The 17,929-nt window shown below is 40.3% G+C and overlaps 1 protein-coding gene across 1 annotated transcript in view; it reads right to left on the reverse strand.

The window, feature by feature from the left end:
- The window catches only part of LOC122817011, a 480,838-nt gene extending 471,882 nt beyond the window's left edge, over positions 1–8,956 (reverse strand). The window contains exon 1 of the mRNA XM_044090121.1: positions 8,548–8,956. Within this exon, the coding sequence (XP_043946056.1) occupies positions 8,548–8,566 (19 nt within the window). The 5' untranslated portion in view covers positions 8,567–8,956. The remainder of the gene's footprint in view (positions 1–8,547) is intronic.
- Between the last annotated feature and the right edge of the window lie 8,973 nt (positions 8,957–17,929).

A 17,929-nucleotide genomic window follows, 5' to 3' on the forward strand; every position in this document is an offset into this window, starting at 1 on the left:
TAAGGTATGGAAGTGGAACCTGTAACCTTTGTCTACTATGTCCAGAATCCATTTGTCCTTGGTTAAAATGTGCCAGTTCTTTGAGAATAAGGATAATTTTCCACCTAGAGGTGCTTCTCTTTGAGCCTTGGTCGGCGGTGTGAAAGTCAAGCCATTGTGATTGTCCCTGTGGTGCAGCTGAACTCCCTGCGCCACTTCTCTGATTTGGTGGTTGCCATTGGCGGCCCCTGTAGGAGCCTCGGTATTGCCCTCTACCTCGAGCACGCCTGTTCTTTCCCCTTTGAAACTTGTCAGTGTCTGGAAAGGACCAATTCTTTGAAGGCCAATTCCTGCTGAATCTGGGTGGCTGAACCTGGAGGAAATCCTTGACTGTCTGTACTGATTTAGCCTTTTCCTCAATAGATTTCAACACATCCTGTGCATTAGCACCAAAAAGCTTCTGTTTTTCCAGAGGTGCATCAAGGAGCTTTACTTTAACATGGTCTGGCAGTGGCTGTTCTTTCAACCAAGCATGTCTACGTATAATGGCCCCTGTCATAGCTGCCCTACATGAAGCTTCCAATGCATCATAACCACACTGAAGAAAATGATTGCTAACCTGCTGAGTGTTATGAACCAAATCCTGCAAAGCCTTTCTATCTATAGGCTCAGGAGAGGCTAACTTTTTCTGCAAATCATCCATTAAGTAATCCTGGTACTGAAACATATGAAAAAGACAGTTAAGTGACCTCATGGCAAGGGTGGAAGAGGTATAAACTTTTTTGCCCCATCTCTCCAGGAACCTAGATTCCCTGTCCGCGGGCAAGGGGTTTTTGGCCGAGGAAGTAGCCACTCCTTTGGGCCCCTGAGAAATAGTTTCTAGATCCACAGAGTGGGCCTTAAAGAGATGCTTATGAGTTTCAGGAACCCTGTAATATCTGTCTGGCTTGACAGGAGCAGGAGGGAGAGAATCAGGGGAAGCACTGGAGTCTGAGTATACATTATCCAAGACATCCAACACTGGAGGAATAGCTAATGGTCTGTGCTGGGGTAGCTTAAGGAAGGTACGTAGCCTTTTCCTGGAGTCATAGAATTCCTGACCCTGCCACTGAAAATGTTCTCTCATGGAGTGGAGAACTTCTCCGAAAGAAATATCCTCTGGAAGAGAGGCAGAAGGAATTGATTCCTCAGCATCAGAGTCCTCGTAGGCCTGGAAGGATTTTTCCTGGGTATCTGAGTGCTCTGAATTCCTAGAAGCTTCATCTGAGGAGAGGGGGTCTGTCTGCTCAGTTCTAGGCCTTTTATCTGCAGGCGGCTGAGAACCTCTGTCTGGGTGCGACTGAGAACCTCTGATAAGAGAGATTAGATCTGCAGCAAGGGTCATGATCTGTTTATCAGAAGAGGGGCCCTGGGAAAAAGATTTAGGAGGATGGGCCCTAGCCTGGCTGGCAGCCTTAGCACGTGTGAAGGCCTTGATGGACATGGAGACCGGAGGCCTAGCTGCCCCACGTGCAGGAGTTACATTATCCACTGGTATGGTGTCAGGTAAATCTAGAGCTTCGGTTTCAGGAGGAAAATCAACAACCGGCACCGGGGAAACCTCTGGGACTGAAGTACGCGGTAAAGCGGTGTCGTCAGCCTGGAGCGGTTGAATTACCGCCTCCGAAGAGACCGATGCACTCGCGGAAGGCTTAGGTGTGGTATCGGTGGACGACACGGGCCGAGGATGTCGGTCCCGGTCCTTACGTTTTTTGGAAATATGTGCTGTCGGTTGTTCCGACGGCATGATATAAGCGAAATTTTCGCCAAAAAAGTCTTCGGCAAATTCTGCCCGGCGCCTGAGTGTGCGCTTATTAAAGCAAGCACAGGCAGCACAGGCCGAGACGTCGTGGTCTGGGCCCAGGCAGGGAAGGCAGTAAGAATGGAAGTCCTTATGATTTATTTGTTTACCACAAGACAAACAATTATTAACCTTTTCAATTTTTTCTGACATCGGCTGAGGCAAGAAAAATGTTCCCCAATGGGGTACTTAACTTTTTGATGACTTTGGTAACTGAAAACACAGGAGCTGACCGACCGGCACTTGCGAACTGCTTCTGCTTCGGGCACCGCGCGGCAAGAAAGACTGAAGAAGATGGCGTCGGCGGATGCCTTTATATCCCAGCCGCTCTGACGTCGGGGAGGAGGCGACATCAGCCGACGCCGGACCCAGACTTTGGAATCTGGCCGACCGAAGGGCTGCCTGAGGTAGGACAACCCATATGTCAGGACTGCAGTTGCATTCTTGAAGGACATCCAAGCCCTGGACTACAGGAAGCAGTTTATTAACAGCCTTAATCTCTGAACTAACTGCCAGATAACTGCTCTACTTCTTTTAAAAAGTTAACAGACCACCAGGTTTTGCATCAACTTGCATTTTCTGAACAATAATAAGTATAATGTTCTAAAGACTGGCATTGCCGACTAACTAAAATCCTCAGTGAGTTTCCCAAAAAAATAAAACCTTTTTGGGGGTAGGGCAAAAACATAAAGCAAAATGTGAGACAGTTCAGTGGTATGACAGGAGGTTCGCCACCACGGGGTGTATCTGTACAGCAGATTGGACAGCTAGCCAGTGTTTGGGCAACTTCCCAAATCCCCCTGCTGCATACATCTCAACTTCTTACTGCAAGAATTCTGAGCAAAGCAAAACATAACTGGAGTCAAAGGCCTAAAATCAAGGCCAGATTTTAACTATTGCTGTTATAAAAACTTAGAAAGTTGGTAAAATGGCAGGTTTTACATTTGCATGCAATTTCTCAATGATATGAAGTCTGAAACTCAAATGTCTGTCATTATTTAATGACTTCAATCCTCAATGGTTTGCCAGAAAACTACAAATTTTATAGACCACAAATATGAGGCAAAAATCTGGACATTCTGCAAAATTCTGGACAGTTGAGTAGTTTGCTCCGTTAGCTAAGTGCCATGTAATAGACTGTTTTATTTTGTTTTTTTTTTCCCTTTCCTGTACTACCTCCTTTTCCCTTAATTTAACTCTTCCATCTCCACCTCCTTTGCAACTTCCTCCTTTCTCCTAATTCATTCCTTGCACCCCCCTTCCCATTCATGCAGTTCACTTCACCAGTTTGTCAATCAGTGACTGAAACATGTCAGTCAATGTGACCTGAGTATTCAAAGAATGGCTAGTTATAGTAATTCGCTAAGTAATAGGAGTAGACCACTAAAGTAACACAAACCACATTCAAACTACATCAGAAGAAGTAAACATACACGCAGAAAAAGAAAAACTAATGAAAAAAAAACACTAGTGACTTGCACAAATGAAATAAACTCATTAAACACATGAAAGTATTATGTCATTCACTAGCAATACATTCATTTACCATAAATGCACAGCTGCCAATAATAATTTAATTAAATAAATTTTAAAAATGTCAATAAAAAGAAAACATGAAGTTTTCACATATAGAGAATAAAAAACCTCACAGACACACGTACACGGGTACCTACAGACAGTGGTACATGCGCACAAATGTCCTACAGTTTACAAATATAAAAAGGTAAAAAAGAAAAATAACAAACTCACTACTACTAATCTAAAATAAATATATGAAAATGAAAGGAAAACATAAAAATAAAATCAATTTAAAAAATCAACAACCATAACAGGCATTAATCTGTATACTGCAATACTTAAAATTAAACAAAACATACAAAAATTGAAATCTATTTTAAAAACAAAATAAACAAAAAAATGAAAGAAAGAAACAAATATTGAACACTAGTGATACACCATGTCATAACCATTTTATGGTATAGATAATTCATCTGTTCTTATAGGTAGCAAATTAAATTTACCTGCTGACACTTCATTAATGAAGCTGTTATTTAGATAACAGCTATTATTTTTTTCTCTACTTTTATTCACCAGTCCAATAACTTGGCCAGCCAAATGTTCAGAGCAGGCATAGCAGTTATAACATTCAGTATGCTGTAGCATGGTCATATAATGGCTCTAGAAAGACAGTTTATGTCAAGAAGAACTTATCTTTGTATACTGTCATTGGGCAAAGTGGATTTTTAAGCACTGAATGGAGCCATAACAGTACTCTATTTCCAGTTTCAGTTCCCTGACTTAGGGAACTGGTGCTCTGTAAACCCTAGGATACAGTGGCCAGGTGTCAGTACTAGCACTGATGCACTGAGATGCTGGTTACAGAATATAAACATCTACTGTGCACTTATTCTGTGCTACGAGTGCATGCATGTCATTTCTATCTCACTAGTGTCTTATGTACCCAGAGACACAAAGTCATAAAATACCAGGATTTGTAAGCATATATCAAAACAATATAGAAGAAAAATACCCAGACAATTCCAACAGTAGTACGAAGGGATTCTCATCTAGATCAAGGGAGGTCATAGTCTCCCTATACTCATCACTCATCAGACCAATGATTGAGTACAATGCCCCATTCGGAATGTATCTGACCCGACACTTGCAGCAGCTGGAGAGGCCACAAAAGTTCCTCACCAAAAGGATAAAGGGTCTCAAACATCTGTCCTATGCTGCCCGACTGAAAGAACTCCAGCTCTATTCAGTCGCCACCGCTGCTCAGAGGTGACCTTTGCCTAACATACAAGGCCATGTCAAACCCAGATTTGATGAATATGCTTCACCTCAAAAATCTAGATCCGTCAGAGCCACAAGGGCGGAGGCGTAAACCTCGACACGGCTATTAATAGGACGTGCTGGAGGGATAGATTCATCACCCAAAGACTCCCTATGCTGTGGAATAAAATCCCGGTATATGTGAGGCAGAGCACCTCGCTGGCCTTGTTCAAGAGAAATCTTGACCAATGGATGGGAGATCGCAGATATACCCCAGGGATTACCTCAGTGTCACTGCTCAACAGAGGCACAGCAAAATAATGGGTATAGTTCCCCATACTAAAGGGGTGGCGTAAGCCACAAAACTATGGGCTAGGCTTGTAAATGCCCTCGGGCAGATAGCCTAGTATGAACCTATGAACCTATGAACCTATAAGCAACAGGACTAATAAAAAAAAGAATTTATAATCGTATTTAAATATACTGCCAATACATGTAAGCCATTATGAAATACAGGAGGAGGCAATTCTGCGTATATTATGGCTACAGAAAACAGTGCTCTCTTAGCTAGCATAAAAGACTGAAGCAATACTGCTTTCATGAACTTTAATTATGCTCTGACTAAGAAATGGAGTCCATTAGTTACATTAAAAGGCAGGCTTATTTTACTGGACAGCATTCTGTAGCCCTGTCTTTCAGAATTCTGGCTTCCTAGGCTGGCTTCAAAACACCAGTACACTGATTCACTAAACGTTTACTGAACCACAACGCATCTTTATTTATTTATTCATTTATTCATGATTTGTTAAGCAGCAGTAGACATTATATTGATTTTCCATACGAAACTAATGCCAACTATAGTAAATTAAAATGTTTAGGTACTTTCCTATTAAGTATGCCAGTTATTATGTGCAGTGTACACTTCCTTTCCTTAACTCTAATAATATGAGGCATTTCTACATGTAACATGTCAGGCTTTTTTTCCTTGATAAAAATGCAAAGCATGCAGATATATTTTAATAATTGAAAAGGTCACCGCCTCATAAGTGACAAAGTTTACCTTCTTTATGTAACCTCCCTGTTTTTAAAAAAAATCACTTCATTCACATCTAACTTCCTCATGGGAATGCTCCTGCTCCCACCCCTCATAGCCTATTCTCCATTTCCTACAAGCAACTACTCCATATATTAAGAGACACTAAATAATAAGCCAACTGTAATAACATCTTATAATTCTCTAAGCATACAACTCCATTCGAGAAACTATATATTCACTACAGCAATTCTTTGTTTTTTTCTTACAAGATTTAACCAAAATTTTATTTCGTGCACCTGCTTAATTCTTAGCTTTCAACAAATGAAACCTATCATGGCATTGTAACTGCTTAATCTTTGCTATGTCTGGAAGCTACAAATAACTGAAATTGTAAACTTCTGTAAACTTTTTAATCTTTGTTTGGTCTTGAAGGTACAAATGACTGAAATTGTAAACTTTTGTCACAATTGTTCTGTAGTTTAGTCTTTAACCTACAAATGATTGAAATTGTAAACTGTAATCATTGTTTTGGAGCTTTTCTCCCCAGGACTCCATTGAAAACGGGTTCTTCTTGGCCCAGTGGACTATCCTGGTAAACCAACTGCAAATAAATAAATAAATAATAAATAAATAAATTTAACAATGAACTGTGTACAAAATGCAATTGTTCAAGTCCAGTGTGACTCGCTACTAAAGTATTCTTCACTTTTAAGCAAATGTTGTCTACATTTTGACCCACATCTTGTTTTTCAATCCAGCTTTTCTATGGTGGCAGCTTGTGTCTCACCGACTGTTGTATAATGCCATTTTTAAGAAAACAGCATATCACAACAAGCACTGAGGGACTGATTTAAAAATACCATAACACTACTTGGAAAACTTATTTAAATAAAATTCCAGTTATATTTAATTCAATTTGTGGTAGTGGTGCTGCGGTAGCGTTGTCGCCTCACAGTAACACGTTGTCTTGTTCGATTCTCAGCTAGAGCGTCTTCTGTGTGGAGACATGCGTGAATGGGCATACCTTCGTTGAAGGTTGTGCGTCTGCGCTGGTAACTCGGCATGTAAAAATCCACTACCAAACATTAGGGGACCGGAGTTCCGCTGTGGCGACCCCTAACCGGGATAAGCCGAAAGACACAATAACATTCAATTCACCTTAAGTAAAATTCTAATGATGTTACTTATTTCTGAAACAGCATTCTATTAAAATAAAAGTTTCATCATTTACAATCCATGTGGTTTAATGGTGCATTCTTTGAATTAAAATGTCCCAGGTGGTGCCTAGGTAAAGCATTATACCATCACAGTAAGAGCGAGAGAGAAATGGGAACAGATGACTTGCATATGAGCAAAAACAAAAATTATATTTTACTTGTATGTGATTTTATAATACTGGAGAGAAACATTATGATATGTCAGTTATGAAAAATTAGGAAAAAGAACTGTTCAGAATTGCAGAAAATGAAGTAATTATCAAACAGGATCACCCAATGTGAACTGTTAAGAAAGAAGAAGTGAGGATATTACATCCTGCAGCTGAGAACACATGGATAAAACTAGCATAAATTATTAAACCAGACACCATCAGTGGTTGCAATCAAAGACATAAAAATCAAGAACTATAGCAAGATGCAAGTCACACCTCTCAACCTCTTAGCACAAGAAATCTGGACAAAGCCTAAAATAATGGGCGGACAAAGACCCACAAAAAGGGCCAGATTTTAAATATTTCTCTTATAAAATTAGAAAGTTGCAATAGCAACATGATTTGTGTTAGCATGCATTTTTCTGAAGGATATGAAGTCTGAAACTCAAACATGTAATTATTTACTGACTTTAATCCTCACTGATTTGCCCCCAAAACACACACACACACATTTTATGAGGAACAGACCAAAATATGAGGCAGAAATCTGGACGTTCTGCAAAAATCTTGACAGTTGACAGATATGATGCAGGTACAGACCAAAGCAATGAGGATCAAAGATATTTCCAGTGGTCCTTAAACAGCTGGGCTAATGAAAAAGCACATTCAAGTATCAGTTAATAAGTTACCAAAACTAGTAACATCACAAAAGGATGTATTTACTCCTGGGTAATTATTGCGTACTGATGAAAGTACTTAGGACAAAAGACTGAAACACAACCCATCTCATGACCTTTCAATATGCCCTGATTTACGAAGGAAATCCATTTCTGCCACAGTTTTAAAAAGTTCTAAAGATGTGAAGAAAATACAAGATACAAAAATAACATTGAGCTAATAAGCATCTAATGTATTTTAACTGTGTCAAAAGCTTAGGCATTTGAAAACATTCCTGGAAAAGTCAGAACTGGTTAGTGTTTTCTCTCCAAACAGTAGAACTGAACGTGTTCCACAAATATCAATGAAACTTTCAATTTACTTAATGTTTTTTTCTTGTATCATAATCAAAATTGTAGTTCAAAGCAGGCAGCATGCACCCCCCCCCACACACACACACACACAGACGCATATTACATATATACCTATAATTCTACATTAAAAAATGTGTGTGTGTGTGTGTGTGTGTGTGTGTGTGTATACATATATATATATATATATATATATATATATATATATGTGTGTGTGTGTGTGTGTGTGTGTGTGTGTGTGTGTGTGTGCATGTGTATTGCTAGTGTAATCTATGTTGATTTTTATAATTGTTTTATATTATGATCAATGAGCCAGCCAAGATTTCCATCTGTCTACAAGCAGGTGGATTCACTAGTGATACTTATTTTTGTCCTGGGTGGGGGATGGAATCATATCCTTATAAATTAATACACAAACAAGTTAGCAACCTAAACAGTTCTTCCTGAAAGCTCTGAAATACTTAACTTTGTGCAAATAAGGTGAACTTCCATAAATGACTACTGAAAGATATTTACTCACCCATTTCAATAGCCTTCATGCTTTTGCTGTTTCTTTAACGTGAAAGCATTAAAACCCTGAGTGCCATATGATAATCCAAAAGAAAACTGTAATCTGAAACTAACAGGCGACGTATGATGGGCTCTTCATTATAAACGAAACTGTTAGTAAGAAAACCAAATATGCAGTTCTCGTTCTTTCTCTCTCTTACTTTCCATGCATATTAACTGCTACCTGTGATATGTGATGCAATGAACCACAGTCACTTGTCCTCAGTTATGACAGAAGCCTACTTTTGACTTCTGTCTTCTAGCAATAATCCTGGTAAAGCAAAACAAAAAGTTCAGCAAGGACAGTAATACTCGATAATTTATCACAGAGCACAGATTTCTTATTTCCTCTGCTGTTTTTAGGAGTCACACATGGAAGACCCTGCAAAGACCTTTGCATTCAAGACAAAGAAATAATTGCAATAATTGTGGTCTCCCTCCCCCATCTGCCATTCAGCAGTATCCCCTGCATCTGTCTGTCAAAGAGATGGTAGTACATGAGGCGTTCTCTTTAAACAATGGGAATGCCTTTGTAAAACACCTGGCAATGAGTTGACAGCTGGGCAGTATAGTGCCTTTGTGGTTAAGTTTTTCTGCCTCAGCACTCTACAGTCAAGAGTTCAGTGCTGACCTGTGGATACTGCCTGTAAAGAATTTGTGTGCTCTCACTGTGTTTGTATGAGTTTCATTTCTGAATGTTCTGGTTTCACTGTATTTCTCAAAAATATTCAGACTGGCTGGTGTCTCTGATCTGTCTATATATATTGCATTTATGTTTGATCTATTTGTCCAAGTCATTGCTGAAAATGGGCTTCATTGGATCAGTTCGCTTAACTGGTTAATAAAAGATTAAACTAGAGTAAACCAAAACAACACGAGTGACTAATTAGTGGAAGAATTACATAATTCTCTGGCAGATGGACATGGGCAGACAAAGCCAGTTTATGCAGATGCATACATTTTTTTTCAGAAAAAAACTGTGACAGATTTTGTCCCCCCATTATTTATGTCTATGCCCTGAATTATTGAGTAAGGAAGCTTAGAAGTATGCAAGAAACCATATTTTTCAAAGGTTCCTGAATTTGCAGAAAGTCTGTGTGTGCCTCATATTTTTTGCTCTTTCTTTGATTTTATGGTAAATCACTTAAAATATGTCTTGCTGCATAACCTGTTTTTCTATTCAATTTTAAGTGAATTAAATTTAATATTTAAAAAAATGTCCCAGATTTTGCCCCCCCCCCCCTGCACTATTTTTGGCTATGTCTAGAATTCTTGTGCAAAGAAGTTGAGATCTATCCAGGGACCCCTCCCCACACACATCATGCTCATGGTAAAGTTAAATTAAAACAAACATGCATATTCTGCTGTAGGCGGTGCCTACTGTCACCACCACCTACAGTTTTATCTAGCTTCTAGACATAATTTAAAAAAATAAAGTATGTAACTGCAAAGGGAAAGTAATCCCTGAAGATCCACATTTCTACAATTCCCTGCAATCTCTAGTGAAATGACCACTTGACTTAGAGATCACTGGGAAAGCATTGCAATCAGCTACTAATGGCAAACTATTACAGAAACTTACAGTGCAAAGTTCTCAGTAGCTTCTAGTTACAGTTAATTAGGGCGACTGAATGCAAGCACTTAGGATACATAGTAATAGGACATGGGTTTGCTACCCATGCACATTACTGTGATCCAAGAAAAGAAATGAAATTGCTGCCCACTGCACACATTTATAGATTTCCAGTACATAGGGTGGGAATTCCCAGATATGCTCAGAATTAGTCCAAAATGACAAAAAATACACCGAACCCACAGACATTGCCAACATCCTAGCTGACAGGTTCAGCGCAAACTTCTCCCCCCCTCCCCACCAAAAGGGCAAATATCTATCCCAGCAGAGTGCTGTTCCCCTGACATCTCAGATGCTCAGGTAAGAGCCGCCCTCTCCAAAGCAAAAAACACAGCATCAATGGGACCAGACGGTGTCCCGGGCTGCGTCCTACATGAACTCCAAGAAGAGCTAAACCCAAACATAAAACTACTGTTCAATCTCAGCCTTACTACAGGATATGTACCCAGAGTGGCGTACAGCAACGGTGGTCCCTCTCCACAAAGGTGGTGCCTCAACGGATCCTGGAAACTATCGCCCCATAAGCCTGACTAGCTTGGTCTGCAAAGCTATGGAAAGGATCATCATGGACCTTATAAATAAAGATATTGGGGACCTACAGACACTGGATCCTACCCAGTTCAGCTTTTGTTAAGGGCAGATCCTGCCTCTTAAACCTGGTCAATTTATTTGAAACAGTCACCAAGGCCATTGACGAGGGGAAGGTGGTCCACACAGCCTACCTGGACCTCGCAAAAGCCTTCGATACAATACCCCACTCGGGCATTATAGATAAGCTCACCAGCTTAAATATAATCCCCTATGTCACTAGATGGGTTGCAAACTGGCTCAAGGACAGAACCCACATGGTTAGAATTGCTGGAGCCATGTCAGACTCCAAACCAGTTACAAGTGGCATCCCACAAGGCTCAGTCCTGGGACCTCTCTTGTTCAGTATATATTTCTCAGAGGTACAGGCCAACACGGAAGGACTGTGGCTGACCAAGTTCGCAGATGACTGCAAACTGGGCGCCATAATCGACTCTCCAGCTGACACAAGCATCCTCCAAAAGGGCCTCATAGAAACAGACAACTGGTGCCACAGCCATGGCCACAAGCTAAACGCCAAAAAGTGTATAGTCATCCCCTTTGGCAAAAACAAAGTGCTCACAAATTACCACATAGGTGGTAATCCATTAAGTACGGAAGAAGTAATTAGGGGCCTGGGGACCCAAGTTGATAGCAATCTCTCATTTGACAACCACGTGGCCAAAGTGGTTAGAAAAAATTTTATATAGCCCACCTAATCATGAAGGGATTCACATCTAGATCAGGGGAGGTCATCATGCCTCTTTACTCATCCCTCATCAGGCCCATAATTGAGTACAATGCCCCTTTTGGGATGTACCTTACCAGATACCTGCAGCAACTGGAAAGACCCCCAAAAGTACCTCACCAAGAGGATCAAAGGGCTCAAACAGATGCCATATGCTGCCCGGTTAAAGAAACTCCAGCTCTACTCAGTGGCATACCGCCTGCTCAGAGGCGATCTGTGCCTGACGTATAAAGCCATGTCCAACCCGGAATTAATGGACATGCTGCACCTCAGAAAATCCAAATCCCATCGAGCTACGCGCTTGAGAGACTTGAACCTCAGCACTGAAATAAATAGGACATGCTGGAGGGACAGATTCATAACCCAGAGGCTCCCTTCACTCTGGAATAAAATCCCAGTCCAGGTTAGGCATAGTCCCTCATTGACTCTCTTCAAGAGGAATCTTGATGAGTGGATGGGGGCTCGTAGGTTTACCCCGGGTATCACTTCTGTGTCACTGTTAGACAGAGGCACAGTATACTAACCTCGAAAAAGGGCATAGCAAAGTTAATTTAAAATGGGTGGCGAAAGCCAAACACACTCTGGCTAGGCTTATAAATGCCCTAGGGCAGATAGCCTAGTATGAACCTATGAACCTATATAGTATATAAGGCAGAGTTAGTCTTTGTCAAAACAAACACTCATAAGGGACCTCCTGCTTCTAGGGATTTACCCACTTATAAAACAAATAAATAAAATGAAATCATCTTACAATACACCTAGTCATATTTATGATGTTTTCCTTCATAACTGCACTTGGTCTGTGGGTGCTTTAGATTACATTTTAAGAGACTGTTTCAAGACCTGTTGGACTCAATGTACATGACAAAACTGTGAGTGAAGCCTCTAAGTTTAGTGCATTTCTTTTTGTTATGCAGCAGTTGAAAAAAAAAACAAGACCTTACTGTGAAACAATAGCATTTTGTAGGCATAATTTGAAACATTTCTCATTTAGTCAGCTAGAACATTCGTGCCAAACCTTAATATTCTTTAAGAGTCAAAGTCTACCCTGCTATAAACAATAAAACGTTTTTAGTACACATTATCAGAGAACATGTACGGTTCAACCAGTTGCTAAGTTTACAGCTATATGGAGACCTAAGAGAGACAGATTTTGCAAACCAAAAAAATATACAATAATAGAGGGAATGTACATCACTTTATATAGTTATATTAGCCTCTGTAAATATGTATGTGTTTAAATTGTGTGGGATGGTTGTACTAAGCCTGTGGCTTATTTCCTGGTGAGATCTAAAGTGGCATTCATAAAAAAAAAAAAAAAACAGATAAAATGTTGCCAATACACCAAGGGCATTCTCGATTATAAATAGCTGAAGTTCTACATATGTCACTGATTGTCAGCTGATAGTAGAAGAGCACTGCAGCAAGTATTATGAGTTCAGTTCGGTGCCTTGAACATCAGCGCAGCTGAAGCTCTCAATAGCTCTCATGAACTAAAGTATAAGCTGGTGGTACACCCATTCATCCATCGTTCGCCCCTTTTTCCCATTTTGCACATGGGGTTGGGGTGTCACTTCAACAGTGACAATCAACTCAAGCCAATGTTTACACCACTGAGTGGCTAGCCCTGCTGCAGTAGCTCATTCATACCATTCATTCACACAAATACCTACAGCCAGTTTAGAGTGTCCAATCCACCTACTCCATATCTTTGGAATGTGGGAGGAAACCAGAGCAACCAGAGGAAACCCACATGACTGCAGGGAAGACATGCAGACTCCACATAGAAGGCACCCCAGCCAAGACCTGAAATGGAGAACCTCTTGCTGTGAGGCAACAATGCTAACTGCTGCACCACCGTGCATGACAAGGTACAAATATGGTTCTAGAAGCAATGACTTGAGAGTCCAATTCAGGAAATCAGGGACTTTCACCAGCAGATTGGTTGGGAGAATTAATCTACAATGTGCCCAGTCCCAGTAATATTTTTTATTTTATTTTATTTTTATTTATTTAACATTTGTTGACTGGGAATGTCCGACTAGGTTCCACAGAGCCTGTTTTCAGCGGAGGCCCGGGGAGAAACGCTCCAGATAGACAACAAAAATGAGTTATCTACTTTTGTGAGTGTATCAGATGAATTAGTAGCAGCAAAGTAAAATGCTACTAATTCTGTCAGCAAAGCTAGATGAAGATGATTGTTGTTTCTGCATACAATGCATAGTGCTTCACAAATTCATCCCATGGGAGAAGGAGGTGAATTCTTGAAAATGTCATCCAAGTTTCTGAACAGTTTGCTAGGAGGACACATGCAGTGAACTTATGATACAAAAGAAGTCTATAGGAAGTGAACAGCCATTTTGTCATAAAAATGTTACTGTTCCAGTCTATGAGAATCAAAGTTTCTAACATCTTTGCACTGATTTGTGGAGGGTGGGAACAAATATATGATGAGTCTGACTGTGACTTTAATGGAAAACGCTTGGGATAATAAGTGTGGCTGACTGTTTGGGGGATTTTCTGTACCATTAAGTCAGCTGTTGGTGTGTACTGTTACATTCTTAATGACTAACATAGGAGTTATATTACCCTTTGTTACTAAATAGTTACAAAATTAATGACTACAGTAGCTCCCCCTAAGGAAATTTATGATGAGTTACATACTTAAATTGGGACCGGCAGGTCTAAGATCAAATTGTGGGTAAAGAATAGTTCACATCAGCATTTATCGATATATTTATATCTATATATTTATTGATACCATTTATTTGGGTTCAGAAAGCATTATTTTGTTCCAGTACACTTAAAGGCTATCATATTTGTGGTAGTCCAACACATTTAAATATTGCCTATACGGTTGTCTGGTGTGGTCACTGTTTATGGTATGGGCATGCTAACACTATCTGTGTTGACAGACAGAGATGTACTTTTTGTCTGCTGGTTTCCCATAGACATGGTGGGTGTCCTTAGTTAAAGGTAGAGAACTCTAGTGTGGCCAGGTCACTTCTGCAATGGCTGTAACTGTGCCTCCTCAAGAGAGCTGGGAAAAACTGAATATAGGTTCTTCAGAGATGGAACACTTCACTGTCAGCTTGGCTGATTTAGCAACCTCTGGGTGGAGAGAAGAATGCATGTGGGCAAAACCTGGGTCAGTAGGATAACATTGGGAATCAGGAGAACAGGATAAACTGGGGAGCATGTGATACAGCCATGGATCCGGAGAACAAGATAAGCTAAGGAACATGGCTGAAGATTTTTTTTCAATAACCAGATGGAACATTTCAGAACACAGCCACAGGATGATATGATGATTTCTTAGAATATGCATGACATGTTAGGCTCAGTGTCTTTGACCTACAGCACTGGGACTGACATTGCTCACTGGAAGGTTAAAAAAATCAGGAAAAGGAGAAATGGAGGAAGCTTTTCCCCTGATCTATAATCACATTACAGAACTGATCATGAATGTGAAGACTGCAAGTTTTATTGGGTTGCTGAGAAAGTTAGAGGGTGAAGTCGTGTTTTTAGAGGATGCATTATTAGTTGATCTTGTAGGTGTCTTGTTGGGATTTTGGAATCAAGAATTTGGAGATTCTTACTGGTCACTGGAAGATGAAGCAGGACATTAAAAAATGAGTATTATCTTTGAAAGCATTTTGGCCAAAGTTGTAAAGGTTTATGCAGTGGTGTATTGCAATGGGGGGTGAAACCATGCCCCCAACTTTATCTACAGTACAGTTGTCAGATAACACCCCCCCACCACCACCACACAACCTGGTTCATGTTCTACTGCAAGAACTGGCACAGTGGCATTACCAGTTGTACCAAAAAAAGAACTAGTACCTTTCATTCCAGGCCCAAATTAATAACTCCAGCTGCAGAGCTACCTTTTTTTTAAATGTCAAACACAGAGTCAGTAGAGGCACAGACCTCAATGCAAAGAAACACTTGGATTGTCTGTAGAAATGCTACTAGAGGTAATGCAAGGTGCCAGTGGCTTGACAGGCAGACAGGCTTTAGACATGGTTTCTAGACATATTACTTGCCTTGTTCTAAACAGGTTATTAGATCACTGTGAATTCATAACACCTTCTCAAAAAAGGAAAAGTAGTTGACTGTTATTTGTAGGCTACTGCTACAAAACACTGAGGGGCTGGCATGGACTGGATGTGAAACAGCAGATTTTATGAAAAGAAAATCTGTCCCAATATTTATATTTTTATGTTGCTTAAAAAGGAGACTGGAAGGTTAACATTTAAGCAATTATTTTAATATGCTTCCCTACACATTGTACAAGTGAAATACCACACTATGCAAATTATTCCTCTGATACTCATATTGACACACTCTGCTTCATACCACATAACCTACTTAACTCTCATTTCCTGTCCATACACCTACCCCACATCTACCACATGCCTATACACCTACCCACATCTACTACATGCCCATACACCTACCCTACATATACCACATGCCTAAACATCTACCCACCACCTACCACATGCCTGTACACCTACCCCACATCTACCACATGCCCATACACCTACCCCACATCTACCACATGCCCTCACAGTAGTCACTCTGTATATGTCCTGAGCTATTTTCCACCTGCCCTTTCTTTGTAAACTGCACAGATCTAGAGACATTCATCTGAATTAATAACCTGTTTTAAAGCCAAGAGGCTTACTAAACTTGACAAGTCCAACTACTATAAAAACCTACAACATAAATATACCCATAACCCCCAAAACTTCTGGGCCTCCATAAATAGATTACTTCACCCTGGGAAAGCGTCCACCCCTATCCCTGTGTTGCCAAACAACCAAGACAATATCCCTACACAATTTAATAAATTCTTTACAGAAACAGTACAAAATCTAGCTAATACCAAAAAAAAAAATGGCACTCCAATACAGTCATCCACTACAACTGACAGTAATGCAAAAAACAACACCTCTAGCTTTTCCTTGCAGCCAGTGTCCACTAAAATGATTTCAAACCTCCTTAAGAAGCTAAAACCAAACACACTAGCAGCCGATAAACGTCCTGCAGATTTCCTTCAAAAATCAGCAGAGGCCATATCATATCCAGTGTCAATTCTCATAAATAGGTCAATTTCAGAACACAAAGTACCTAGCCTATGGAAAACATCCCACACTGTTCCTCTGCACAAAGGAGGCAACTCCTTAGAGCTGACCAATTATTGCCCTATAGCCATACTATCACCCTTATCAAAAATTTTAGAAAGAGTTGTTCACTTGCAACTAATGCAGTATCTCCAACAAAACAAACTACTATCCAATTCCCAACATGGCTTTAGACCCTCCCATAGCACGACCACCGCTCTTCTATCTTTCATCAACACAGTCAACTACTACAGAAATAAAGGTCTTTTCGTATCATCCATTTTTCTGGACTTATCAAAAGCCTTTGACATGGTTAATCACAATATGCTCCTCAGTGCTCTATCTAGTCTAAACATATGCTCCTCCGCTATACTATGGTTCAACAGCTACCTATCAGAATGCCAACAAGCAGTCCTCTGGCAAGAAAAGCTGTCCCCTCTCTTACCAGTATCATTAGGAGTCCCTCAAGGATCAGTCCTTGGCCCACTGTTGTTCTCTCTTTTCACTAATGGCATCTCCTCTTCCCTGCTCACTGCCTCAGTAGTACAATATGCTGACGACACCACCATAATATGTGCTGCCCCCCAGCACAATGGAACTACATACCCTTACCCAAAATAACTTTACTCTAGCTGAAACCTGGTTTTCTAACATAAAACTACTTCTCAATCCCAAGAAAACAAAACTAATCCTATTTACCCCTAGCAGATCACCTAACTTAAACTATAGCCTCATCATAAACTCTAAAAATAATATTCAAATCACACCAACCAACCACACAAAACTACTAGGAGTTGAGATTGATAATCACCTGAAATTTGATAGCCACATAGCACAAACCATCAAAAAGGTGAACAGAAAATTAGGACTCCTCTATAGAAACAAAAAGTTCATGACTAAACAGACCAAAGCTACTATTGCTAGAACCCACCTCCTCTCCATCCTTCTTTATGCCTCCCCTATCCTAACTAATCTTCACCTTACCGAACTTCGCAAACTGGAATTGTGTTACGACAAGATTGCCAAGTTTGCTACAGACTCCACAAATAGGTCCCATCATTGTCATTCCTTAATGCAACTCAAGTGGCTTCCTCAGCTACTACAACTTAATCAAGTCTCAGTAGCACATAAACTCTACTACTACCCTGAGAAAACGCCTGCACTCCAGCAGCTAATTCAGCCCCACACCACCACTAGAGCCCTAAGATCTAGCAGCCAAAACCTCATTCATGCAATTAGACATAAAAATGAAGCAGGAAAATCTCTCTTTGCTTGC

This window comes from Protopterus annectens, chromosome 12.part0 (assembly GCF_019279795.1).
Source record: "Protopterus annectens isolate FY-2018-M chromosome 12.part0, PAN1.0, whole genome shotgun sequence".
NCBI lineage: Eukaryota > Metazoa > Chordata > Ceratodontiformes > Protopteridae > Protopterus > Protopterus annectens.